Here is a 26,379-nt window from a genome sequence, read left to right as displayed (position 1 = left end):
CAGGTGGCTCGAGCTCCTGCCTCTGCTGCCCGCCCTCGCCCCTCACTGTGAGGAGCCCCCACAGCAGCTGCACTTGGGCCCCCTCCGCTTCCAGCTCCCTGGCACATGCCACAGGCCTGTGTGCCATTGCTTCCAGCAGGGCTCTCAGTGCTTTTGTAGGGTAAGCCCCGGGCTGGGGGCTGTGGCATATTCAAGCATGAAGGCACGGTTCGGATCTGCAGCCTAGTAAGGAAGATAGACTCATGTCACTGTTCAGAATTGGGAAACTGAGGCAATCCAAGACTCCGGAGAGGGTGCTGGAGCTGACTCATGCACGTAAAAGAACAGTTTTGCTACCTTAAATTTGTGCTGCTAAACAATTTTTCTTTTGGGGTAGGGTTTTTAGAAAACATTTTTATTTTTTAATCGACATAATTGTGCATATTCATAGGGTACATAGTGATGTTTTGATACATGTAACACGTAGTGATCAGATCAGTGTAATTGGCATATCCATCATCTCAAACATTTATCATTTCTTTGTGTTGGGAATATTCAATATCCTTCCTCTAGCTATTTGAAGCTATATAAGATTGTTAACTATAGTCATCCTACAGTGCTATAGAACACTAGAACTTACTGCTTCTGTCTAGCTTACTTTTGTATCCTTTGACAAATCTCTCCCTGTCCCTTCCTCCCCTCTGTGGGGATGGGTGTTTTTTCTTCTAGCACCTCAGTCACCTCTGCCAAAGTGGCCGTGAATGGCGTTCACCTGCATTACCAGCAGACGGGAGAGGGAGAGCACGCAGTCCTGCTACTTCCTGGAATGTTGGGTCTGGACATTTTTTAATAGCTTTTACGTGCTGTATCATCTATGATGCATTCAAAATACTAGGTGCCAAATATTGATTATTAATTTTAGTGCTTTGCTAAAATGTTTGAAGCAGTATTTGCCACAATCAAATGTAAATGATTTAGAAAAGTAGATAACTTTCTGCTACGTGTATTTTTTTTTTTTTTTTTTTTTGAGACAGAGTCTTACTGTGTTGCCCGGGCTAGAGTGCCGTGGCATCAGCCTAGCTCACAGCAACCTCAAACTCCTGGGCTCAAGCGATCCTCCTGCCTCAGCCTCCCCAGTAGCTGGGACTACAGGCATGCACCACTATGCCCGGCTAATTGTTTCTATATATTTTTAGTTGTACGGCTAATTTCTTTCTATTTTTAGTAGAGACAGGGTCTCACTCTTGCTCAGGCTGGTCTTAAACTCCTGACCTTGAGCAATCCTCCCGCCTCGGCCTCCCAGAGTGCTAGGATTATAAGCGTGAGCCACCGCTCCCGGCCTACATGTATTTTTTATTCCTTTAAGTGCCCGGTTTTTCCCATGCTGTGAATCCACAGCTGCCTCCAATTTGGAGGGTGCCAGAGGTAAGGAAAGGGGTGTGGGAAGAAGGCTAGACAAAGGAAGAAGGTGAGTGGGTGACTGGCCATCCTAGTTTGCCTGGCATCTAGGAATTTTCCAGGTGTTAAAACCAGTTTGGATTGATCACCCTTGTTGTGGTTGATAATATGTTCAATTAATGTAAGAGTTAAGAAAAAAACATACAGTCTTTTTGAAAATCAAAATTAGATTAGCAGATTACCCTCTCTTAATGTGTGGGGCATAATGAAGCCCACTGGGTCTCAATCTCATTTTCAGAACAGTTGTTCAGATGTAGAAAGTTCAGGGGGAATATTTCCAGCGATCTCAGGACATTCCAAGTTTGGTTTTAAGGGGGCTATATTGTTGCTTTATTTTTGGTTTAGTTAAATAATTTCCATATATTAGTCATCCCTCGGTGTTTGTGGAGGATTGATTGGTTCTAGGACCCTGCACAAATCCAAAAATCCACAAATGCTTAAGTTCCTGCTATAAAATGACAAAGTATTTGGATAACCTATGCGCATCCTCCTGTATACTTTAAATATCTCTAGTTTATGGATAATACCTAATACAATGTAAATGCTGTGTCAATAGTTGTTATACTATATTGTTTAGGGAATAATAACAAGGAAAAAACTACATGTTCAGTACAGACCCAACCATCCATATTTTTAAAAACATTTTTTTGATCCACAACTGTTTGAATCCACAGATGTGGAAACCATGGATGGGGAGGGCTGACTGCACTTATTGCCTTGTGATTTGCTTCTTTTTTCTAAAAGTAAAGTGCTAAAGTCATTTCAGTGATGGTTCCACTTGACTGAGCCTCAGCCGGTTGTGGTACTATTGTAGCCAGCGAGGCCTCTGAGTCTAGATAGTGTTAGCATCTTTGTTTTCCTTAAGCTATCGTAATGAGAGAGGACACTCACTGCAATGACCGATGGAAAGCTAAAGTTAGCTATAAAGACAACGAATAATTTCCCAGCTTAGCTTTCCATTATTTTAGTATTGCAGTTATTATCCAGATATAAAAGCTTTTACTAATTTAATTGTCGGTTATGTAAAACATTAGCATGATTCCAAAATTAAAAGATGGAACAGTGAGATTCTGTCTCCTATCCCGTCCTCAGCATGCAGACCCCCTCCCACAGGCTTCTTAGGTGTCGCAAAGCGGTGCCTATGCGTATCTGTTCCTTAAACATTGTTTAAGGGTTTAGTATTCTTCAACTGTATGCACGTGTGCCACAAAGCAGATTTATGAATTTTATTTATGAAATTGATCTTTTAGAGGGTCCCCTCCTGTCTTCTCACCTTCTGCCCCTCCTTCAGAGCAGTTTCCCAGCAGAAGTCACCCCAGGTCAGGGATCACGAGAGAGGCCCCCTGGTTCACAGCAGGAGATACAGGCTAGACATCCGTTGATTGGTTTTTGACTTGGGTTTTCTGAATGATTTACCTCATCTTGAAAAGGCTTTATCTTGCCAGGAAGAATAATGGGCCTTGATAATGTTAAATGATCCTGCACCGTCTTGAAAGACATTTTTCTAGTACAGCTAGTTTATCAGGCAAAGTGTTGAGTATTCCTTGGTGGCCTGAGCTATGAGTCCTCAGAAATCAGTGGGCTTCACAGATAAAACGCTGACTTTCCCCCGGGCTGGGCTCTTTCAGAGCGGTCCTCCATGCTGTGTGCAGTGGGTGTGGGCACACCACACCTAGAGTGGCCACGTGGCGGGGTTAGGGACTGCCGGTGAAGTCCGCCACAGGCCCAGGAATATAGGTCTACTTGTTAACATAGGCTGTTTTGAACTGTTTTCATGAAGCAAACTTTTATAATTTGATTTCTCCCCTCCATGCCCTCCCCCCATTTCAGTGTTTTAGTTTAGTTTTCTATTTTTTAATTGTAACTACAAAATAAAATATTTAGGGCTATTCACATTAGCTTAATAAAAAAATCTGGAATTTTAGAATTCTGCTTTGAATAATGTAGACCAAATCTCCTAAATTTGTTTACAGATAATATAGAGATACCTTTCATTTGTAAGTCATTAAAAAAAAGAAAAGATAACCCAGAAGCATATCATATGTGTAATTTTATTTCTATACAGTTTCATTAATTCTTTTTTTAAAAAAGGAAGATTAAGGAAAGAGGTATTGAAAGTACTGAAAAATAGAGGACCAAAGAATCAAGCCCTCGGTCCTTCTCAAAATAGCCACCAGGGGGAGGTCGCAGCAGATCCGAACTCCTGCGGGAAAGGCCGTGGGCCGAGAGTGCGGCCTCGGTCACTGGAAGCGTACTTTGCTGGTCGCGCTCTGGCGGCTGACTCGGAGTAGAGACTGGCCACTTTGCTTTAAGATTGTTAGTGCCGCTGTCTTCACTGTGATGTGTTTGATGCAAGGGAAGCCTTTGCCTGGGCGTAACGGAGTGGCTGTTTTCAGGAAGTGGAGAGACTGATTTCGGACCCCAGCTCCAGAGCCTAAGTAAGAAGCTCTTCACAGTGGTCGCCTGGGATCCCCGAGGATATGGACGCTCCAGACCCCCAGATCGAGATTTCCCAGTGGACTTTTTTGAAAGGGATGCAAAAGATGCTGTAGATTTGATGAAGGTGGGTCTCTTAGGGAGGCGCCCAGGGCAGGGAGGGAGGGTGGGCCCGTCTGCATTTATTTTGTTTTATTGTTCTTTCTTTCTACAAAGGCAATACCATGGGGTTCCTATAGACTTCAAATAGATGTAAAGAAGAAAGTAGAAATAGCCCACAATCCAGCTGTCTAAAGACACCATTACCTGGCCTTCCTGGCCAGGATTGTTATCACATGACACCCGATGTTTTTCCACTTACCATTTTCACTGAACAATTTGTCGAGGAGCTACTTGCATGTCACTAACTACGCATTTACATCAGTCTTAGTCCATCAGGTGGATGTACTGTGTTTTACTTCACCCATCTTCTGATGGTAGATAACTAATTTAATTTTTAAGTTGCCTTTTTTTGTGATTATAAATAGCAGTGCAGTGAACATTCTGTTGTTCATGGCCATTGTAGTTTTCATTTTTTTGCCATTTTACATAATGTTGTTGTGGACATCCTGGACCGAGCGCCTAGCACACTTGTGGGAGAGTGTCAGACGAATTTAGGAAGCAACTCGCTGGGTGAAGAAGATGCAAATGTTTGTTTTATAAGATAATGCCAAATTATTATCCATAGTGGTTATACCAATTTATAGTCCTGGCAGCAAATACCACCGACTAATATTTGTTCATTCTTTACCTTAAATTTTCCCAGCCATTCTATTCGTACTCCTAGGCAGCCTCTCACATGCAATCTTTGTTTCCTTGCCAAACACATTTTCAGACCCTGTTTGATTCACCCAGACACCACGCCTTTCTCTGACAGCCCAGTTCTAGCAATTCTACCCACAGGTGCAGTCGGCGGCTTCACCAGATGCCACACTTCACTTCCTCCGGCAGATCTCAAGGTCCCCTCTCTGCTCTGCAGAACTGTCGCAAAGTCCTTGCTCAGGCATGTACACGCTCGTGCACACACACACACACACACACACACACACAGAGTATTTGTCATATCTAAGTATAACTGGTCTTTGATGACTCTAGTTCCTTGAGATTTATCCAACTAGAAGATGTAGTTCCCTCATAATTCAGACCCATCCTATATACTTAGGTTTTTGTGACAATTATTTACACCAAAACTAGTTGAGAAAAAACATTATGTCATCCGATGGTGTACGCTAGGATTTTTCTTTTATTACTAATTGATAGTCTGACCCCACACCTGTATTGATTCTGAACACTCGTGGCTCTTGGGTTCTTTCAGCAGAGGAGCAGTAACCTGCGCTGTGCATCTTCTGTATTTGTCACAGACGCTGAAGTTTAAGAAGGTCTCTCTGCTGGGGTGGAGTGATGGCGGCATAACCGCGCTCATTGCTGCCGCAAAATATCCCGCTTACATCCACAAGATGGTGATCTGGGGCGCCAACGCCTACGTCACTGCCGAGGACAGCGTGATTTATGAGGGTAGGTTCTGCCGGCCGGAGATGGCGTGACAGTGGATGATTCTCTGTCTTTCCCCTTCTCATCTCTCGTTTTGAGATATGTTGACAAGTCGTATCTGCTTCCAGCTCTCAACTGCAAGGTAGGAAGAATAATGAGTTCTGAGAAAAGTAAGGCGGTTGAAGCAGTCTGAGTTTTAAAGCTTTCTATTTCCAGGAGTGAAACTTTCATAACTCAAGAAAAGGCTAAGTAAAAGCAGCATTTCCATTTACTACTGCTGCTAGTGAACTTTAAGAAAGGGAGAGGTGATGTGCGGTGTTATTAATAATTTCATTTAAAATAATGTGAGTATGAAAGGGAGCATGGAATTCAAATACGAAACCTTATATTTTGATTGAAGAATTTCTGTGCTAGTCAAATTTTTTGAGGTTGTCCTTCAGGCTTTTCTTTGCGGTTTTTAGATGCACTGAAAAACTAAATCCAGCCTACCACCTGCCTTTGTAAAGCCTGGGCACTAATCAAGGAGGCTAGTTCTGGGAGTCACGGAGACCAAGCCTGGGTGTCCCCTGTGCTCCCAGCATTGCTGCCCAGGGCCTAGCTTGATGTGATCCCATTCGTCCATTTTTGCTTTGGCTGCCTGTGCTTTGGGCGTAATACCCAAGAAGTGCTTGCCCTGACCGGTATCTTGAAGCATTTCCCCAGTGATTTCTTTTAGTAGTTTCAGAGTTTCAGGTCTTAGATTTAAGTCATTAATCTATTTTTATTTGATTTTTGTATATGGAGAGAAATAAGGGTCTAGTTTCATTCTTCTGCATATGGATGTCCAGTTTTCCCAGCACCACTTATTGAAGAGACTGTCCTTTCCCCACTGTGTGTTCTTGGCACCTTTGTTGAATGTAAGTTCACCACAGATGTGTGGATTTATTTCTGGGTTCTCGATTCTGTTCCATTGGTCTATGTGTCTGTTTTTATGCCAGTACCATGATGTTTTGGTTATTATTTCTTCTCTTTATTATTGTCTTCCTTGCTTTGAGTTTTTTTTTTTTTTTTTGAGACAGAGTCTCACGCGGTTGCCCGGAGTAGAGTGCCCTGGCGTCAGCCTAGCTCACAGCAACCTCAAACTCCTGGGCTCAAGCAATCCTCCTGCTTCAGCCTCCCGAGCAGCTGGGACTACAGACACGTACCACCATGCCCGGCTAATTTTTTCTATATAGATTTTTAGTTGTCCAAATAATTTCTTTCTATTTTTAGTAGAGACGGGGTCTCGCTCTTGCTCAGAGCTGGTCTCGAACTCCTGACCTTGAGCGATCCACCTGCCTCGGCCTCCCAGAGTGCTAGGATTACAGATGTGAGCCACCGCGCCCGGCCTTGCTTAGAGTTTTAATTTGCTTCCTTCCCCCTATCCCCAGTCTCAAAGTAGAAGCTTAGCTTATTGATTTGAGACCTCTCTCCTTCCTAATATAAGCATTTAATGCTATAGATTTCCCTCTAAGCACTGCTACATCTAAGCATTCTACAAATTTTGATATGTTGTATTTTTATTCATTTAAAAATATTTTCTAATATATGTCTTCAGATTTCCTCTTTCACCCATGGTTATTTAGAAGTGTATCATTTAATTTCCAATTATTTTAGGTTTCCAAGAAACCTTTCTGTTATTGGCATCTAGTTTAATCCCATTGGTTCAGAAAACACACATTGTATGATTTTAATTCCTTTGAATGTATTAAGGTTTGTTTTATGCCCCAGCATGTGGTCTTCCTTGTTCTAAACCTGAACTCATTATTTCATGGCCCTTCCCACCCCCACCGTCACTGTCTCGGTGATGCCCCGTCTAAGCCAGAGTCAGCCCTCAGGCCCGGTCCTCCTCTCCCTCTGCCTTTCACTCTGGCGGCATGCTGTGGGCACCACCTTCGTGCTGCCTCTCAAGTCACCCCCACCTCTGTCCTTCCCGTCACTTTCCTGGGTCAGGCCCTTGGCCTCTCAGGGTGGGTTTGTCCTCCACAGGAGAGTTTCGTTTCCAAGGCAAAAATCTGATCCCTGGATTCTGCTGTAGTACTGAAAACCCTTCAGTAACTTAAGTCCAGGCAGCGTGTCTGGCTCGTCTCCCTCTCCCTCATCCTCTGGGGCGTCTCCCACAGGGGTAAGTCGCCGTTCTGGAAACCAGCTCCCCCCTTCACGCCTCTTTGCCTTTGTTTCTGCTGACCTCCCGCGAGCACTGGCCTGCGCGGCCCCTCCCCAGCGAGGCATCTTCGCCCCTGACCCGGCTCCTGGGGCGCCTCGTCTGGGACAGCATCCCAGAGTGCCAAGACCCGATGGCGCTCACCGTTCTGGGCCCTGCGACGCTGTGCACGTGTCTGCATCGTGGGCCGCGGTGCTGGGCGCTGTCATCTTCCTACTCCCGCCGCAGTCACTGCGGAGGGGACGCACTATGGGCAACGGCCCTGCCTTTCCTTCCTCTGCGAACGGAACTCCCTCTCCACCTCACGCCCCTCTCTACTGCCTGACTTATCTCTGCTTCCTTCTGGGCCCTTGTTTCCACTTTCCCGTTCCCAGTCCCTCCTAACTTGCGTCAAGGTGGCTCTGACCTTCCAGCAGTGGAGACGGAGCCTACGTGTCACCAAACCCCCAGACACGCTCCTGCCCTTGTTCCCTGGTCATTCTGCAGTGTTTGGGGATATGCTCATGATGTGCAGTAGGAGCGTATTGATCACACTCTCTTTTTGAAGCTTTCTGTCTTGAAGTTCTCTCCACCGTGTCCTCCCAACTCACCCCTTCTCTCTCCGGCTGTTCTCTGGCTGTGACACGGGCCCACTTCCCCCTGTGGGCCGTGACGTGGGGGGTCTTCCAGGCGCTGTCCTCCGTGCTCTGCTCTCAAAACCCGAGTAGCTGCACTCCGCCCCTGGCTTCACCTAACTCCCAAATCCCACATAGTCAACTTTTTTTTTTATAAAGACCACCTCTCACTATGTTGCCTTATTCAACTTTTTATTCAATTTTCTTATCCGGTTGCCCTACCTTAAATTCAGTCTGTCTAAAATTGAACCCGTAATCTTCCCTCTAGACCTGTTCCTCCTGCTAAATTCTTTATCTTGGTAAATGATACCCACTGGAATATACTATTTCTCCCACAAAAGAGCATTTTTAATTACTATTTATCCAGGGTCTGCCACGAGCTCAAGTCTTTAACCATACACCATCCTTGTAGGGCAGCTACTGCTCAGCCTGCTTTGCAGATAAGGAAACCTGGGCTCAGGGAAGTGAGGACTCTGCCGCAGGGGTGCAGCTGGGAGGGCGGGCTCAGGCCTGGCTCTGCAGTCCGTGCCGCGTGGTGCCCTCCATACAGCATCCCCCTGCCCGCTCCGCTCCACTCCTGCTCTTTGCTTTTTGTGGACCCAGCTTGCCCTCCCTGCTCTCCAGCCTGCTCTGACAGCAATCTCATGGCGTCTTCCTTGAAAAGCCTTCAAGGACGCCTCACAGCTTCTCAGGTAAAGGTCAAGCCGCTAAGCTTTGTGGACCAAGCGAGTGGCCCGGGACTGCGCCTCTCCAGGCCGCCTCCCACGGTTTCGCCTCCAGTCCAGCCACGTGACACCGCGCTTCCGGCTTCCCGCAGCCTGTGGGCGGCCGGCTGTGAAGGCGCACACGCCCTCCTGCTCCCTTCCTTGCTGGCTTCTGCTCCCCACACTTAGCTCAAGCACCGTATCCCTGAGGGAGCCGCCGCCGCCACTCCTTCCCCAGCGCCCCTGCAGCTCACAGAGCCGTGCTGTTCAGGCAGTTCATTTCCATGGTTGCTGCGAACATTCTTGTACCTGCCTCCCGGGGCACAGGAGCAACCGTGTCTCTAGGCTCCAAGCCCACAAGTGAAATTGCCAAGTGTCGTGGGCAGATATACCACATTACAAGTGACAAATTGTTTTCCAACAATAAATTTACACTTCCACCAGCAAGATACAAGATTCCTTAACCTATGTCTTCAGTAAAAACTTGAAATTGTCAGACTAGCCAATCAGATGGCTGTAAAATGTTATCTTATTGTGGTCTTAATTTGCATTTTCCTATTACTAATGAGATTGAAAATCTTTTTATGTGTTTATTCACCATTTGGGCTTCTTCCATATTATATCTATTAATATCTTTATTGATTTTTAAATTTTTATTAGGTAATATTGCATACATATAATACCACATGGCCAACAGGTATACAATATGAAACGTAACAGCAAAACAGGCCGGGTGCGGTGGCTCCCACCTGTAATCCCAGCACTTTGGGAGGCCGAGGCAGGAGGATCGCTTGAGCCCAGGAGTTTGAGGTTGCAGTGAGCTTCAGGATCACACCACTCACTCGAGCCCAGGCAACAGAGCAAGACCCTGTCTCAAAAAAACAAAAACAAAAACAAAACCCCCAAAAACAACAAAATAAACACCCAAGGACTCTCCACCCAACCCAAGACTAGCCAGTTCCAGTATTATCACAGCGTTATTCATGTGTAGTTTTTAAAAAAAATAATCTAATTAATAACCCCTTGAAAGGTAGTTGTGTTACAGAGATCTTTTCCCAGCCTGTGGCCTGTCTTTTCACTTTCGTTATGGACAGAACTGTTCACTGCTAATGTAAGGAAATGCCACAGTGTTTCACTTTCTCATTAGCTTGGCGTTTTGTTTGTTTGTCGGTTCACCATCATGTTTGCAAGTGTCTTTACGCACCTGTCCTTTCACCTCAGGTGTTCCTTCTAAAAGCTTCTCTCTTCTTCCTGAAGTTATTTTTAGAAGTTCTTTAAGGACAGCCCGTTAATAGTCACCTCAGTTTTTACCTAAAAGTATCTTTATTTCGCCCTCTTTCTTGAGAGGCCGTTTGGCTGGATGTGAACACGCAGGGGGACAGTCACTTCTCTGTGACTCTGCCGCCTTCTTCCTCCCAGCCACTGGGCTTCCTGTCTCCCGTCCTGCCCTCCTGCCCTCGGGGGCTGAGCCTCACCTGTCTGCCTGCGTTTTCAGATTTTCCCCCAGCCTTTGCTGCAGGCTGTTTCCCTATACTGCGTCTAAGCGCGGGTTTCATTTTGTTCATCCTGTTTGGAATACATTTGCTGTTTGTTCTCGGATTCTTTTATCACCTCTGAAAACGCGCCTCCTCCACTGCGCTTTTCTCCCCTCCTCCGGTCCCAGCAGGTGGGCCTCGGCTGTCTGTCTTCGGTGTCTCTTGTTCTTCTGTCTCTCTGCGTCCTGTTCTACATCATCAATTAAGATTTCTTACCCAGTTTTCTAGTTTCTTCATCAACTTTAAAAAAATTCTGTTTGTTTTCTGATCTTTGTTTAGGAGCTAATGTTTGCTTACTCTTAAATCTGGAAACAAACGAACAAAACAGCGAGCATAGATGGAGAATGCTTTCCTTCAGAGAGGGTTTGCGTTTGCTGCTCTTGGGAGCCAGAGGAGCGTACGGAGCTGGGGCCGGTGTCAGCTCGGCTGGAACCAGGGATGTCAGGCTCGGCCCTCGCCAGCCATCCCGGCTGCGTCTCCACCCAGAGCAGCCCTGCCGCTGGGGTCTTCCTTGGCTCTCTTTTCAGGCCTTTTTTCTCCTATACAAACACACTCGGACCCTCTCATGCCCTAGTTTGCATTGATCACTGCAGCTTCAACAATGCAAGAAAATTATGTTTTGAGAAAGATCTAGTTGTTCCCCTGCTAGAAGGCCTCTCAGAGGGGGCGGCCTGTCATACGGCCAAAAGGAGAAGCATCTACAGGGAATTTTTTTACTGTCTTCACACTGTCATGCTGGATTTTCTGTCCTTCTCCTCTCCCACCCAGATTTTTCTTTTTCTTCTTCCCAAATTTCCTCCCCACCTCTTAATTTTTTAATTGCTTCTCCACACCCTTCATACCTTCCCTATTGTGCAGAGCAGTCGGCCCGTCCTCAGCCTCTGCGTTCAGCTCACTCCAGCTGACCTCAGACAGTGTAAGGCAGTCAGAGGCAGGCACCTTCTCGTGTTGGGATCCACCCTGCAAAGGCAGGGGTAGCTGGAAGCAGCAGTTTTTCCTCCATTCAGTTATTCCGATTCCCCGAGTACACGCTGAGTACTGCGGGCTCCTAGCACTGTCGGAGCCCTGTATAGATGATTGTTCGATGGGAGTTTATATCATTAGTGTCATATTGTCTTCCAGGGGTGCTGTTTAGCAGAAGCACTGTATTAAAAGCTCTCAATAAGCAACATTTAATATGCTCAAAAGTATTCAAATTTTTAAATTATCAGTGTATTTAAGAAAGATGGAAAATATTGGGCTGAGTAATTGTATTTGTTGATTCATTTTGAAGGTTGTTTTCAGCTATTACTCCTTTCCTACTAGTGAATCAGCTATAATATAGTTTGAAGTTACTAGTTAGCGTTTTACACCCATATTTCAGTGGCCAAAATTAGAATGAATAATTCGTGTGCATTTTTCAATGTACATAAAAATGAAACTTAGCAAAAATGTCCTCTTTTGCAAATAATATCACTCTTACTCAAGTGACCCTAATTAGAGGAATATTTTCTTTTATTGTATACCCTTAACAGAAAGCATTAAGTGAAGGTCTCATTTCATTCACTTGGTAAGCATTTATCGTGGGCTTGTTTTGTGGGAGGCCCTGGTCTAGGCCCTGGGGTATAGTCAGGGGCAAAGCACAGTCCCTTACACTGGGCATGTGACCTAGGCGGGGGCAGGCGCTCAGCTGAGGGTACAGAGACACTGCAAAGCAGTGGGAGGTGCCCAGCAAAGCAGAGGGAGGGAAGGGCCTGGGCGGAGGGAGGCGTCCCAGGCAGCCAGAACAGTGAGCACGAGGGGTCAGAGGTGGCTCATGCTCGGAAGATTTCAACATAATACCTTAGTATGAGACTAAACCTATCCTTGTCTGCGCTTCTGTTTTTCAGGCATCCGAGATGTTTCTAAATGGAGTGAGAGGACAAGAAAGCCTCTAGAAGCCCTGTATGGGTGTGACTACTTTGCCAGGACCTGCGAGAAGTGGGTGGATGGCATAGGACAGTTTAAACAGCAACCAGAGGGTAGGTTGCATGGACTGTTGAAGGGTCGCTCTGTGGATTGGAGGGGGATCTTCAGTTCCTGCCTTGATGTCGCAGAGTTCCTCAGTGAGTCCCGAGCCCACCCATTGTCCTTCCACACTCACATGTGCACAGAGAATCCCAGTTATCGTACACAGTGCAAGTTCTTGCACAATCTGCCTTAACCTAGAGACAGGACTGCATGTCTACGGGGTGATGTTCTCGAGTCTTTAAGAGCAGACTGTTCTTTTTTCCTTCTAACCCTTCGTGTGTGTGATGATAAAATAGTTTTCCAGAAGCCATGATCAGTTCCTGTTTTCTAATTCCAGAATGGGTAGTTAGAAAACGAATAAGCCATAATATGTACACTATGTTTTTCCTGTTCACACGTTTAGGTGTGTCACCGCACCAGGATGCTCTGTTACCAGGACAAAACAAGGAGGAAATTTCTGTCATAGTCTTTGGCCCCAGCAGAATTAGTATGGGGAGGAAAATACTCAGTTCTTTTTCCATCTTCAGAACTAAGTTATATGATCTCAGCTATGAACAAGTGTCTTCCTGTTCTTTATCTGAAAAATTAGCAAGATTCCCATTAACAGTAAGAGTTGACATCTTTAGGAGAAATTCTGAATTAAAATTTATTTTTATACAGCTATTAATGTTTATAATCTCTCATTTCTCTGTTCCTTTTTTTAATTGCTGAAAAAAATAGAGTAACTAAGATCTAATCTTGGAGTACATTGTTACAAATTGTGATTGAAGGACCAGTTTCATCTGTTAGGTAATCATTTCCTACGTGAGTCATGTGTCAAAACTTTCACAATGAAAAGGACTTTTAGAAATGTACTTTTCTGGCTTAAGTTGAAAACAGCACATATATGCCTTATAATGATCCTGTTCAAATGCAGTATCCACCCATAAAAACGGGTCTTTGAAATGTGTTTCTCTCTGCTCCCAAAACAAAAAATGCCATAAAGCAATGTTTGAAACAGTTCTCCATTAAAGAGACTGACTTTGTAAAATGTAAGATTTTATGCCTTATTGAAGAGAGCAGTGAAAAGATATGGAGATTTAAAGGCAGAAATAGAGTTAAATCAGTAATTCAAAAATATGTCTTGGCTGGGCGTGGTGGCTCACGCCTATAATCCTAGCACTCTGGGAGGCTGAGGTGGGAGGATTGCTCAAGGTCAGAAGTTCAAGACCAGCCTGAGCAAGAGTGAGAGCCCGTCTCTACTAGAAATAGAAAGAAATTAGCTGGGCAACTAAAAATATATAGAAAAAATTAGCCAGGCCTGGTGGCACATGCCTGTAGTCCCAGCTACTTGGGAGGCTGAGGCAGAAGGATTGCCTGAACCCAGGAGTTTGAGGTTGCTGTGAGCTAGGCTGATGCCACAGCACTCTAGCCCGGGCAACAGAGCAAGACTCTGTCTGAAGAAAAAAAAATATGTCTTAATATAGAGGATCTAGCAGTGTATAAATCATCTCACAGCAAGACTGCTAATAACTTATCCCCATTCTGTACTAATTAATTGGATAGGAGCCCTTCTTCCATAATTGTGCAGTTAAGTTTATGGGTGCTCAGTTTAGGGGTTAATTGCACAGCTTTGGAGTCAGGTGGGCCTAGGTTTGAATTCTGGCTTTGACCCTGGCTTGCTGTTGGAATGGATTTGGGCAGATGACTTAGCATCTCAAAGCTACAGTTTCCTGTCCATGCCTGGGAGAAACCACCTACCTCATGAAGCTGGGGTGGGGATTCAGTGAGACACTATCTGTTCAGCTTCGGTGTAGGTCCAAGGACAGAGTCAGTGCTTAATGAAAGTTTGGTGTTACTGTGTGGAAGTACTTAATGCACAAATAACTGTATGTGCTAAATGAGTTGAAACACGCAGCCACCGTAAGTGCTTAACGGATACGAAGTTGTGTAAACAGTTCCTGACACAAAGCGAGCACTCAGTGACTTTCGTGATCATCATTTGATTATACATTTGGCAGGTGTGTGTCGTCGAAGGACAGGAGAGAGAAGCTTGAGAAGCCTCGAGTATTTCCATGGTCAATTGGTCCCCTTCTTGTGTAGCAAGCAGTGACCCCAGCTGAAGAGGAGGGGAGAGGTCCGGGCAGGGCGGGGCAGGGCGGGGCAGCGTCCAGAGATTGGGCCGGGCCCTCTCAGACAGCAGCGCTTTCCTCTAGACACAGGCGGAAGGAGGGGCGGGGGTGGGAGTGGCTACGTTAGGATGGCAGGACCCCTAGATATGGCTCTCTTTATAGCCTCATGGCAACCTCAAGGGAATTGTGAGTGTCCCTGTTTGAGGCTTAAGCTCAAAGCGGGTGAGGAGCCACCAAGGTCTCACAGATGCAGGAAATGGCAGTTCAGGGACTGGAGCCCAGTTTGTACCAAAATTGCCTCAGAAATGTCCTTACAGTCAGTCCCCCAAAGGATGTTGGAGTGTCACAGTGGCACGAGCGATGACCTTCTTTACCACGTGTAAATCGCAGGTTCCTTGTGAGGTACATGTGCGTGGAGGGCTGGCTGGGGCCCCTGCGACCCTTCGGGACGAGATTTCCAGGGAAAAGCTTTCCAGGTGTCAGGCACCCACCACGGTTGTGCACATTGGGAACTGCCCTATGTAATATAAGGAGTTACAGGGTTTTTGTCTGATTGATTTTCCTACCATTTGATATGAATTATGGATTTAAATCAGACAAAGCTACTTGTTTACTAGTGGAGCTCAAAAACAAACAAAAAATAGCAGAAAAACAGAAAAGGAAACCCAAAGAAAGAACCCCAGGCACAATCAAATCCAACTACTGTTTTTACAGGCAGAGAAACTGAGGACCAAAGAGGGGCATGGCTTGCTGAGTTTTGTTTCTTTTCACCTCCTAGAACGGTCACACGAAAGCAGGTTCCTCATGGTGTTTGTCCTTCAGGTAACATCTGCCGGCACTTGCTGCCGCTGGTCCAGTGCCCCACCCTGATTGTGCACGGTGAGAAGGATCCTCTGGTCCCGCGATTTCATGCCGACTTCATACATGAGCACGTGAAAGGGTCGAGGTAAGTCCGGTCACCACCTTAGCACTCCCGGCCCCAGAAGCCCAGAGTAAGCAGGAGAAGCTACCAGAAGGATAAGAAGCAGGAGAAGCTGGGGTTTTAGGGTGCATACCCTCTTCCCCCATTTTGCCAATGTCAGCCGATGCTACTACTTTATTTAGGGTACCACGGAGGACAGGAGCCCTGAACTGCGGGTAATGGATAATCAGAAGGAAAGGAATTCTCAGATAAATATCTCTCATTGTTGCTGTGGATGGCAAATGTGCTCACAGGTGTTAGTTCTGTAACACTGGTGACAGCTTAGATTTATATCAATCGTTGTTACTGAAACAATTTCATATAATTTGGGAATTTTCAGTACAGTTTTATACTATTATAGAAGCACTAACTACCCAGTAACAGAAATTTTTAAAACCAAAAGAAGAAAACAGATTGCCCATTGTTTGCCAGCCATTAAATACTATCATTATTAGCATTTTTCTACATAGATGTATATACATATGTTGTACATATATCCAACTCCGAATCCTGCTTTTTTCTCCCCCCACTTAAAATTACATGGTAAACTTTTTATTCATAAGTTATTTCAGCCTCGAATACAGACACACCATAATGAGAAACCTGTTGTTCAGAATCACAAAATACCAACATATGCCAAGCCATGTTGGCGGCTCACTCCATTAAAGAGTGGGTACATATCACATGTTCTTTTGATCCTTATTTCTGCTAACTGACCTTGGGCATCGGAGAACCTTAAAAGATACATCAGCAGAAATTCTGTTATTCAGGCCCATAAATTTTTGTATGAAATAGAAGTTTACATTTTAAATACTGTGGCTGACACAGGAGCCAGCTTTTGTTGGCACTTTTATCAGGATGGAAATTCAAAGTTGAATAAGTTCATTGTCTCCTTTACATGCAGTGGATTCATATCCTGGGGGCGAAAATGAGGGGTAACTGGGAGATGAGGGGCCCGATTCGTTTTTTTAGAAAATAAACATCCAACTGAGTCTTGATCCCTTCAGAGCCTATGTATTAATTTTACACATCCCCAAATCACTCAGGATAACTTCGAAATTCTACAGAATTCTTTTGAAGCTGGATTTATTAGCAACCTCCCTCCCTCCCTTTCTTCTTCCTTTCTCTCTCCCCACCTTCCTTTTCCTCCGTGAGCCAGTTTCTGATTCCTGCTGAGGGCAGCACTGCTCTGACAGTTAGCGATGGTCCTCCCTGTCCCCAAAGCCCCCACAGTCCCACAAGGAAAGCAGGCACAGAGACAGTCCCACTGCTTCCTACGATTCTATTCTGTGATCTATTCAGTGACAGATGTCTATGAGAATTTTTAAATGGAGGAAAAATGCTTCTTAGTCTGTGATAAAATACAATTACCATAAACCTTTATAATTCCTATATCCCTATAGCATTTCTTAAATTAAAAGGCATCTTTTTATTCCACATACTAATATTTCCTCCTGTAACAGTTGACTCATGCATCAGAAAAATACATTTGAGCATGTGTAACGAATAATCCATTTGCCTGGAATACAGAGTAAGTGAAGAATAAAGGTAGAAGTTAGGTTAGGGTTATATTGTAGGTGGACATAAAGGTTTAGTGGAGAAGTTTATAAATTTATTTAGTAGGTAATAAAAGATATTTTCAAACTAGACTTTTATAAAATTATAATATTAAGTCACGTTCATGGTATAGAATTCAAGTAGCATACTTATTAATCCTTCTGAAAGTTTTCTACACAATCTCAGTTTTTGTGTTTTATTATATATATTTGCAGTGTACAAGGCGATGTTTCCATATAACATTTTATATTTTAAAAAGTATTTTACATACAATAGCTAGTTATACTTCACAACAAACTTATGAAAAAATATTACCCATTTTACAGATAAGAAATCAGGGTTGGCCGGGCGTGGTGGCTCACACCTGTAATCCCAGCACTCTGGGAGGCCAAGGCGGGCGCATCGTTTGAGCTCAGGAGTTCGAGACCAGCCTGAGCAAGAGCGAGACCCCGTCTCTACTAAAAACAGAAAGAAATTGGCTGGACAACTAAAAATATATAGAAAAAATTATCCGGGCATGGTGGCGCATGCCTGTAGTCCCAGCTACTCGGGAGGCTGAGGCAGGAGGATCTCCTGAGCCCAGGACTTTGAAGTTGCTGTGAGCTAGGCTGACGCCACGGCACTCTAGCCCGGGCAACAGAGTGACTCTGTCTCAAAAAAAAAGAGAAATCAGGGTTGAGAGATGTTAAGCATTCTTTGAAGGTTGCACAGCTAGTAAATGACAAATCCTAGATTTTTTTTCCTCCTAATATAGTGCTTTTCCAGCATTGCACGGTTGCCACTTAAAAGCATACTCTTAATATGATGATAAGATACCTAGAATAATATATACTAGGTGACCTGGTTAATTGTCTTCTAGCTTCAGAAATGACAGGTTTTTGCACACTGACACACTTAGTAACTGCAGCGTGTGCCCTTAAAGAGCCAGGTTCAATAAAAGTAAGCCTGCGAGAAAGTTTAATTTAGGAATTCTGTTCCAGACCCATCTCCTAGCAACAGAGTACATCAGTGTGGGAGAAAAATACACCCTTACCATGCAGATGTAAATTGTTTCAGTAGACTATTTTATGGAAGATCATTTTCTAAGAGCAATAATCTTTGGAACAAATGGATTGAGGGTTAAGTGGTATTAGCAATAACTGTCTGAAACGGGTTTGTATTTTCTACTTACTACCTTCCTCTGCTGTGAGAGCCTTTTATGTTAGGCATGACCCACCCTGGTTTATTCTGAACCCCACAAAAGGAAGGTGGATTCCTTGAATACCAAAATCCTACTGTGTTCTGTGCACCAGGCTGTCTGACAACACAGGAGCAACTTGGTGTAGCAAGCTTGCAGTGAACTTGGTATTTCGTTACCTTGCCAGGTACATTGTTTTAGTTAAACTTAATGGCACAGTCTGTCCCTTCACAAGAAATACATATTATTTCTATTTCCTTCACCAAGAAATACATATTATGTGTGAAGCAAACGTCCTCAGAAGGAGGCCAAACAAAGGGCGGAGCTGCTCCGCAGACCTGCTGCGGCTTGAGCTAATTTGTCTTTCCCTCATAGGATCTCTCGGAAGCAAAGAGGCCTTAGAGATCATTCGAGTTCAGTGGTTTTTTGTTTAGTTTTGTTTTTTGTTTTTTTTAGAGACAAGGTCTCATTCTGTTGCCCAGGCTGGAGTGCAGTGGTACAATCATAGCTCACTGCAGCCTCAGACTCCTGGGCTCAAGCGATCCTGCTGCCTCACTCTCCTGAGTAGCTGGGACTACAGGTGTGCGCCACCATGCCCAGCTAATTTTTTAAATTATCTGTAGGGACGGGGTCTCACTGTGTTGCCCAGGCTGGTCTTAAACTCCTGGCCTCAAGGGTTCCTCCCACTTTGGCCTCCCGCATAGCGGGGATTACAGGCGTGAGCCACCACACCCAGCAAGTTCAGCGATTTTAGAATTTGTTTTTAGGTAGTTGAACAAACTCTTATGTGGAAGTCTAAGATACAGAGCACAAAATGAGAGCTGCTCAGATCACAGCCGCGATGGGAGCAGACCTTAGCCCCAGCTCCTGTGCTGCCTGTATATCTGGGCCCCTCCTGGACTGAAAAGCTCTGACGTCGCTCCCCACCGCCTGGCCAGCCAGCCTCTGTGCGGGCCTGTCCTGCCGCTGGCCCTCTGGCTCTCAGAGTTCTCGCTGAGCAGAGGTCGGCCCCTCAGACGCTCTGGGGTTGGCGTGGACAGGCCCTGGGAGACGGTGGGGCTGAGCCAGCTCAGGAGAGGAGGCGACTGCGCAGCAAGGTTGGGCCACACGCGTGCTCGGGTCGTGGACCGGTCGGCTGGGGCTGCCGTGACGAAGTACGCAGGCTGGGGCTCCAAGGACAGAGGTTTATCTTCTCACAGTTCTGCAGTCCGAGATCGAGGCGTGGGCAGGGTGGGCTCCCCCGAGGCCTCTCTCCTCAGCTTGTAGACGGCCACCTTCTCCCTGTGTCCTCACGTTGTCTTCCCGCTGAACCTGTGTCCAGATTTCTTCTTGTGAGGTCACCAGTCGCAATGGATTAGGACCGTTCATAAGACCTCATGTCAACTTAATTGTCTCTTTAAAGACTCTGTATCCAAATAAGCTCACATTCTGAGGTGCGGGGGGGTTAGGATTTCAACATGTTAATTTTGGGGGGACACGAGTCAGCCCACAACAGTGCTTCTGAGGGGTTGCTCAGATCTCAGGAAGTAGAGGCCCAGCACAGATCCGGTTCTGGGTTTCAGAGCCAGCTGCAAATGCCCAGCCCGTGCCCAGAGCCCCTCTCCGTCCCTCAGCCCTCCCCTTGCCCACCAAGGCACTCCCCCTTCAGCTCACACTCGCGCATCTCCTCCGAAGCGAGGCCCCCTGGGCTCCGCCTCCACCTCCTGCATCTTTCGGAGGTCACGGGGCTCCTTATTCTCACCTTCTCAATGGCTGCTGGTGGGGGGATGTCACTTTCCTCCTGTTGAACGCTCCAGCACCCAGCCCCAGAGGCAGCGTAGAACATCTCAGAGTGCTCAGTGCATATGGAGAGAGAGGGGCACACGGGGGGCCAAGTCCCCATGGGTGGCTGGCGTCACCAGGGCAGGTCCAGAGAGCCGGGCCAGGCGGGAAAGAAAGGCCACGTGCACAAAGAGTTGGCATCTGGGGTTTGCAAAGTCAGCTAAAGGGGCGATGTGGGAAGTCTTGCTGAGACTGCAGTCAGTATTTGGGGTCCTGAGCAACGTTCTGGCAGTGGGCTTGGCTGGAGCACGAGCAGGGACTCGGACGGGCCGGGGTCGAGCGTGGATTAGTGACTAGCTGTGCAGCACGTCCTGTTTCTGCACCTCTGCTTCCTCGTGTGGAAATGGGGAGGTTGATACCTGGCATCTCAAAATATGTTTTTGAGGAATGATTGAGGAGTCATTTGTACACTGAAGACTCAGAGCTCAACACACAGTAGCTGCCACTTTTGTGGATGGAATGCTGGTGTGGGTGCAGGTGGGCGGGGCCCCCAGGAGACATCAGGGTACAGCTTGCAGTTAGGTCAGGGACAGGTTGCCCTCTGCCCCGGCTTGCAGCACCATCAGTGCCGGCGTGTGGGTATATTAGGGCTCTCCAGAGAAACAGAACCAGCAGGATGTGTGTGTGTGTGTCTGTGTGCGCACGCGCTTACTTATAGAGAGAGAAAGAGGTGTGTGTGTGTGAGAGAGAAAGAGATTTGTTATAAGGAATTGACTCACACAGTTATGGAGGCTGACACGTCCCAAGGTCGGCAGGGTGAGTCAGCAAGCTGGAGACCCAGGGGAGCTGAAAGTGTGGGTCTAGTCCAAGTCCCAATGCCTGAGAACCAGGAGAGGCGAAGGTGTAGTTCTAGTCTAAAAGCTGGCAGGCTTGAGACCCAGGAAGAGCAACGTTTCAGCTTGAGTTCGAAGGGAGGAGAAAGCCAATGTTCTAGATTGAACACCGCCAGGCAGGAGGAATTCCTTCTTACTCAGCCTTTCTGTTCTACTGGGGCTTTCAACAGACTGGACAAGGCCCGCCGACACTGGGGAGGGCCATCTGCTTTACTCAGTGCACCAATTCAACGTCACTCCCATCCAGAAACACCCTCGCAGACACACCCAGAATAACCAAATGTCTGGGCACCCCATAGCCCAGTCACTTTGACACATAAAATGAAACAGCACGATGGGGAAGGGCTGACGGATGCGTGCTCCTCTCCACGGAGGCCTTGGCCTTGTGCTGGGTTCCCTGGAGGGGGTGCCACAGGGACTGGGCTGGCTAGGGTGGGGTCTAGCTGCTGTCCTCTGTCTGGACCACAGAAGGGAGGAAAGGGCCTCTTTCTGTAGCTTCCTTGACTATGCAAGTCAGGCCACCAGTGGTAAGATGGCCCCAGTCCTCCAAGGCAGGCCAGTGGGGACCGTACCACCAGCTGGCTGCAGTGAGTCGGCCTAGGTGAAAAAGAGCCACACCAGGGACAAGGGCTTGTTTCCAGATCTGTAGAAGAGTGAGGCCAGCTTCTCGGGGGAGGTGGGCACCGCAGGCAGGGCAGCGGCTGCAGCTTCAGCTCTGGACCACATGCTGCCGGGGGGCATTGGGCTGCCCCCCCCCTCCTACTGCCACCACAGCCCCCACCCCCAACTGCTTGCTGCTCGGGTGGAAGGGAAAACTGTCAGCCCAGACTCTGCTTGTGGTCACATTGCAGGACTAACTCCAAACAGAATTAGCCAGTGTTCGCAAAGTTGAGTCTTTTGTATTTCAGAAAGAGCAGGGTTGACCCTTTTTAGATAAATCTTACCCACAAAATTTTGTTAAGCCTCTCTTAAGGGAAGAATCTTCCAGTTGGAGGTATTGTTAGTCAACAAATGTGAATAAACTGTGCTCCCTTGAGTCAGAGCATTTCTTTAATATGTTGTACATAATTAGAACCTTTATAAGGGTTTTTGTGCATTGTACAGTGCAACACAAAGAATAATAACAGACATTGGTTAAATGCTCCCAATGAGCCCACAGACCTGTGCAGTGTACCTCATATGCCCGATCTCGTTTCATCCTTGGAATAGTCCTGTGGGGTGGATGCTGTTACTATCCCCATTTTCCAGATGTGGAATTGTGACTCAGGGAGATGGCGTGACCTGCAGTACAGACCCTGAGTTGGCCCAGACACGCCCTAACTCTGTAAAGCCCATGCCTTTCACCCTGTGATGGCGCCTCCAGTTTACGCTCGGCAGCCACAGGAAGAAAGCTGTCACTGCAGTCCGAGGGCCCCAACCAGGTCTGCACAGTCCCAGCAATTTTGCTAAGGCTTTGTCCTCCTCACACTATTTAAAAGTATCAATCCAGGCCAGGTGTGGTGGTTCACACCTGTAATCCCAGCAAGTTTGGGAGGCTGAGGCAGGAGGATCGCTTGAGACCAGGAGTTTCAGACCAGCCTGAGCAATTTAGTAGACCTCATCTCTACAAAAAAAAAAAAAAAAAAAATTTTTTTTTTAATTAGCCAGGCATGGTGGTGCACACCTGTAGTCTCAGCTACTCAGGAGGCTGAGGTGGAAGGATCGCTTGACCCTGAGAGGTGAAGGTTGCAGTGAGCTATGATTGTGCCACTGCACTCCAGCCTGGGCTACAGAGCAAGACCCTGTGTCTCAAAATAGAAATGAAAACATGAATCCAGCAGCCCCTGACTGCCCAGAAGTAGTCCACTCCAAGCTGTTGCATTGCTGAGAAAGCGGCGTCTGATGCAGTTTTGTTTCTTTCTAATGCTTGAGACGTGGCAGCATTTGAAAAAAGGAGCTTCTTGGAGAGATGTCCATCCCCCACTCCCAAATGCCTGGTTGTCCCTCGGGCTGAGATGGGAGAGCCTGCTGGCCAGGGGGAGCTGCCCCCTCCCACCAGCTTTACCAGCTGCAAGGAGCACGTGGCTTGCCCACCATTACCTGTTCCTTAGATGGGGTTTTCTAGAAGGAGCAGAATGAAAAAGGAAAAGATTTAGTTTCTGAATAAAAAAGGGCAGTTTTTGGCAACCAGGTTTCGTCGGCCTCGGAAGGAATGACTGAGAAAGTGACAAGCCACGTTGCCATCAGTTTGGTAATGGAAGAGATCCCAGTACAGAGAGCCAGCAGCCTACTTTTATCTCTGATTAAAACGAAAGTGCTCACAGAGTTGCTGGCAGCTTTATGGGTTCAGAAATAATTTAGAGTTTCATCACACTAACCCGAAGTGAAGACGTGCTACAGCACATTACTTATGGCCTTGTTACTGTCTGTAGCTCTGGGAGTTACGGCCGAAAGTTCAGTTCAGTTAAAGCTGGAAAAAAGGTGAGGAAGGAAAAGTAACCTCCTGAGACTGGGCCACCTCCACCCAGAAGGCCCATATCAGCAGAAGAAAAGTGACCACCGAATTTACGCGGTGGGATTAGACAGCTTCTAGTTCTTCAGAAGATCTGCCGTCAGGTCTCTTTTTCTAAAGGTGCCAGATGCAGCGGGGACCCTGCCCCAGCACATGGGAACTTGTTTTAACCTCAGAGGCCCTTTCATTCCAGCTGAGCCGTGTGTTTAGCAGTGAGGGGACTTCTTACTGATTTTCCTGGAGAATGTGATTGTTCAAAAACCACTCTCCATGGAGCATGTGATTGAGTCCTTTTGTTATTTGGGTGAAAATCTAGGTCAACAGCAGAGTTCCTGCCTTGCCTTGACAGCTGGTATTTATGCATGTCTGCTGTGGTCCTGTTCCCCAAGAGGAACACACAGTCGGTTTTAAATGTGAATCCTGGGTCAGACATGAAGAAGGAAGGCGTACTAAGGACCTTGAAATGACCCTCAAAAGGTGTCAGGGAGAATGACAATTTTCTTCATACTCTCTCTGTTCATCTGTCTGTCCATCCATGCATCCAGCGTCCAGAGCAGGTCTCCTATGTTTTAACGAAGGGAACCTGGTTGTTATTCCCCCAAATCTAGAAATTACTTTTGGATGAGTGTAGAGAGCACTGAATAGCTAAAAAGAAAGGATTCACAGCTGTGTCCTGACCTTTCTTGCTTGTCAGAAACTAGCAAATCGTAGCCAGATTGGATATGTACAGAGGAAGACATCAAGACATTAGCAGGCTGGGGAGTCCCTGCCCCACAACCCAGCTTACTGCAGGTTAGAGGATGGACCCTTCTGCGACCGCTCGGCATCCTGGACAGTTGGTTCTTTTCTGTTTCCTAAACACGCCTTGAGTGTACCCGCAAACGCTGTTCCTTGTGCGGCGCAACTGGAATCCTAGCTGTGTGGCTGGTTGCAACTCATCCTTTTCTGAATAGCAGCAGTAACACATTGACTGCCACGCCAGGAAAAAGTTTCTCCCCGGGACCACGGTGTTTTATTACGAAAATAGAATAAAAACTTCAAAAACAAAATGATCCTTTCTAATTTAGTGAAAAAGTTGTTACATCATCAATAAAATGTAACATAAAAACTTGAAAATTACTGAGGTAAAAAGTAATGTGGAAACTTGAAAAATAGTTCGTAAGGGTAAAGTGTTTTTCTTGACTTGCCAGCCTTAAGTGTAATTTAAAGATAAAGAAATAGAACAACAAAATTTATTGACTTCCATTCATTTAATCCACCTTTTTAGAACTAAATTGTCAATAGGTAAAGAGATATGTGAGTTAGATATTCTTCATGAGGTCCCGGACTCAAAACTGGTGTAAGTTAAATACAACTTTCATAACAGTTAATGTGTTAACATTGAATTTACAATGTTCTACTTATTATTAATAGCATTAACTTTTCAAGGGCCTCAGAAAGATGTCAACAATGTGTCTTCAAGTTGATTCTCTTGGTACCCCCATCCCCGATGTGGCTGAGTTGCAAGAGGCCCAGCATCTTCCAAGAACAGCTCCCTTGGCCCTGAGTCCTCCCTAGTGCCCCCCAGTGTTGAAAGTCAGAGAATGAGGCAATACGGTAACTGGAATTTTGCCCCAATACAGTCCTTTTAATGTCCAGTTGTCATTGTAGAGAAAATGGCTTGACCTTGTGCTTACATCCTAGAAGCGTTAACACTTTTACCATTTCTCTACTTATGTAGCTAATAAATAAAATACAGAACTCAGAGAAGGCTGCCTTTGTTAAAGAAATTGCAAACCAGGCCCATGTGATCAAAATTCTATTGAAAAGCAGAAGCCTTATGGGAACAGTGAGGTTTGCTTCAGTGCAGAGCCGGGACAGCTGCCGCTGTGGCCCCTGCACACAGGCTGCTGGCACAGGTCCCACCCTAACGGTCCTAAGGAATTTTGCCGTTTGGTGGCTTGTATTCAGACTTGTTCAGTAATCCAGAAAGGAAGGGTGATTTGGAACCTTGACCAGCGGGCTGTGAATTCTGATTTGCGCCTTCCCACTACATAGATAATACCCCAGCAAACTACCTGCTCCAACCCGGTGGATTCTACACATTCCTTACCATCTTTTTAAACTCTCTTAAAATCAACTTCATTAAAATGGACTTTATAAAATGGATTTTACCAAATCACCTCCTCTGCTCTAGATTTTTCAGTCAAATCATCTGTTACCTGATTTCAATTCTGAATACAGTATGTGTATCTGATAACTGTTTGCCTCGCTGTCGACCTCCTGGGTGGTCATAAACTCCAAGGGGTTTTACCCTCATGTCTACATTCATGGAAAGTTGATACTGTTAAATTTTCTCCCCAGTAGCGGTCATGGTAAAAAAGTGGCCTTTTGTCACTTTAGATTTTCATGAAATGTTGGGGAAGGTAAGTGGTTTTTAAGTGGCTTGCCATTATCAAAAGCTTTTTTTTCCTCTTTTTTTAGGTTGCATCTGATGCCAGAAGGCAAACACAACCTGCATTTGCGTTTTGCAAATGAATTCAACAAGTTAGCAGAAGACTTCCTACAATGAATGTGTCCCTGAGAACATTTGATTCTTGGTGGCTCTTTAGTTTGGGGCTTGATCATGTAGCCGCCCGTCATTCTGAAGCCTTTGAAACTCTTCTGCTGAGTCACACAGCAGGTCTCCTGCCTTCTCAGGCTTCCTGCCCCTCTCTACAGTCTGACCTAATCAAACAGGACACACTGAAAATAGCCTTTAGCTTCAGTAGCTACAAAAATTAAATCTGATTTTTTAACATTAAGTTGTGGATGTCTGCCATTGTTTTAAAAAGTAAATTCCCGCCACAATTTGCATTCAAATAAATTTTAGGTGGAATATTTGTAGATGTCTGCAGTTTTAGGACACCATGAATTTGTACTGTACCTTTTATCTGAGAGGTCCAAGCTTCACTTGTTTATTTGTATTTATCCCACTGTTCAAAGAGAAGTAGAAAAACAAAATCCTTGCCTAAGGTTGATT

At 45.9% G+C, this 26,379-nt stretch overlaps 1 protein-coding gene across 1 annotated transcript in view; it reads left to right on the top strand.

The window, feature by feature from the left end:
- BPHL (biphenyl hydrolase-like (serine hydrolase)) overlaps positions 1–26,155 on the top strand; it is a 31,159-nt gene extending 5,004 nt beyond the window's left edge. Inside the window, exons 2-7 of the mRNA XM_012651379.1 lie at positions 709–812; positions 3,834–4,000; positions 5,274–5,427; positions 12,307–12,438; positions 15,361–15,484; positions 25,842–26,155. Of these exons, the coding sequence (XP_012506833.1) occupies positions 709–812; positions 3,834–4,000; positions 5,274–5,427; positions 12,307–12,438; positions 15,361–15,484; positions 25,842–25,929 (769 nt within the window). The 3' untranslated portion in view covers positions 25,930–26,155. The remainder of the gene's footprint in view (positions 1–708; positions 813–3,833; positions 4,001–5,273; positions 5,428–12,306; positions 12,439–15,360; positions 15,485–25,841) is intronic.
- Positions 26,156–26,379: the final 224 nt, after the last annotated feature.

Source organism: Propithecus coquereli, unplaced genomic scaffold (genome assembly GCF_000956105.1).
Source record: "Propithecus coquereli isolate 6110/MARCELLA unplaced genomic scaffold, Pcoq_1.0 Scaffold354, whole genome shotgun sequence".
Lineage (NCBI taxonomy): Eukaryota > Metazoa > Chordata > Mammalia > Primates > Indriidae > Propithecus > Propithecus coquereli.
Note: the sequence above shows the minus strand (reverse complement) of the source record. Positions and strands in the feature narration are given on the sequence as shown.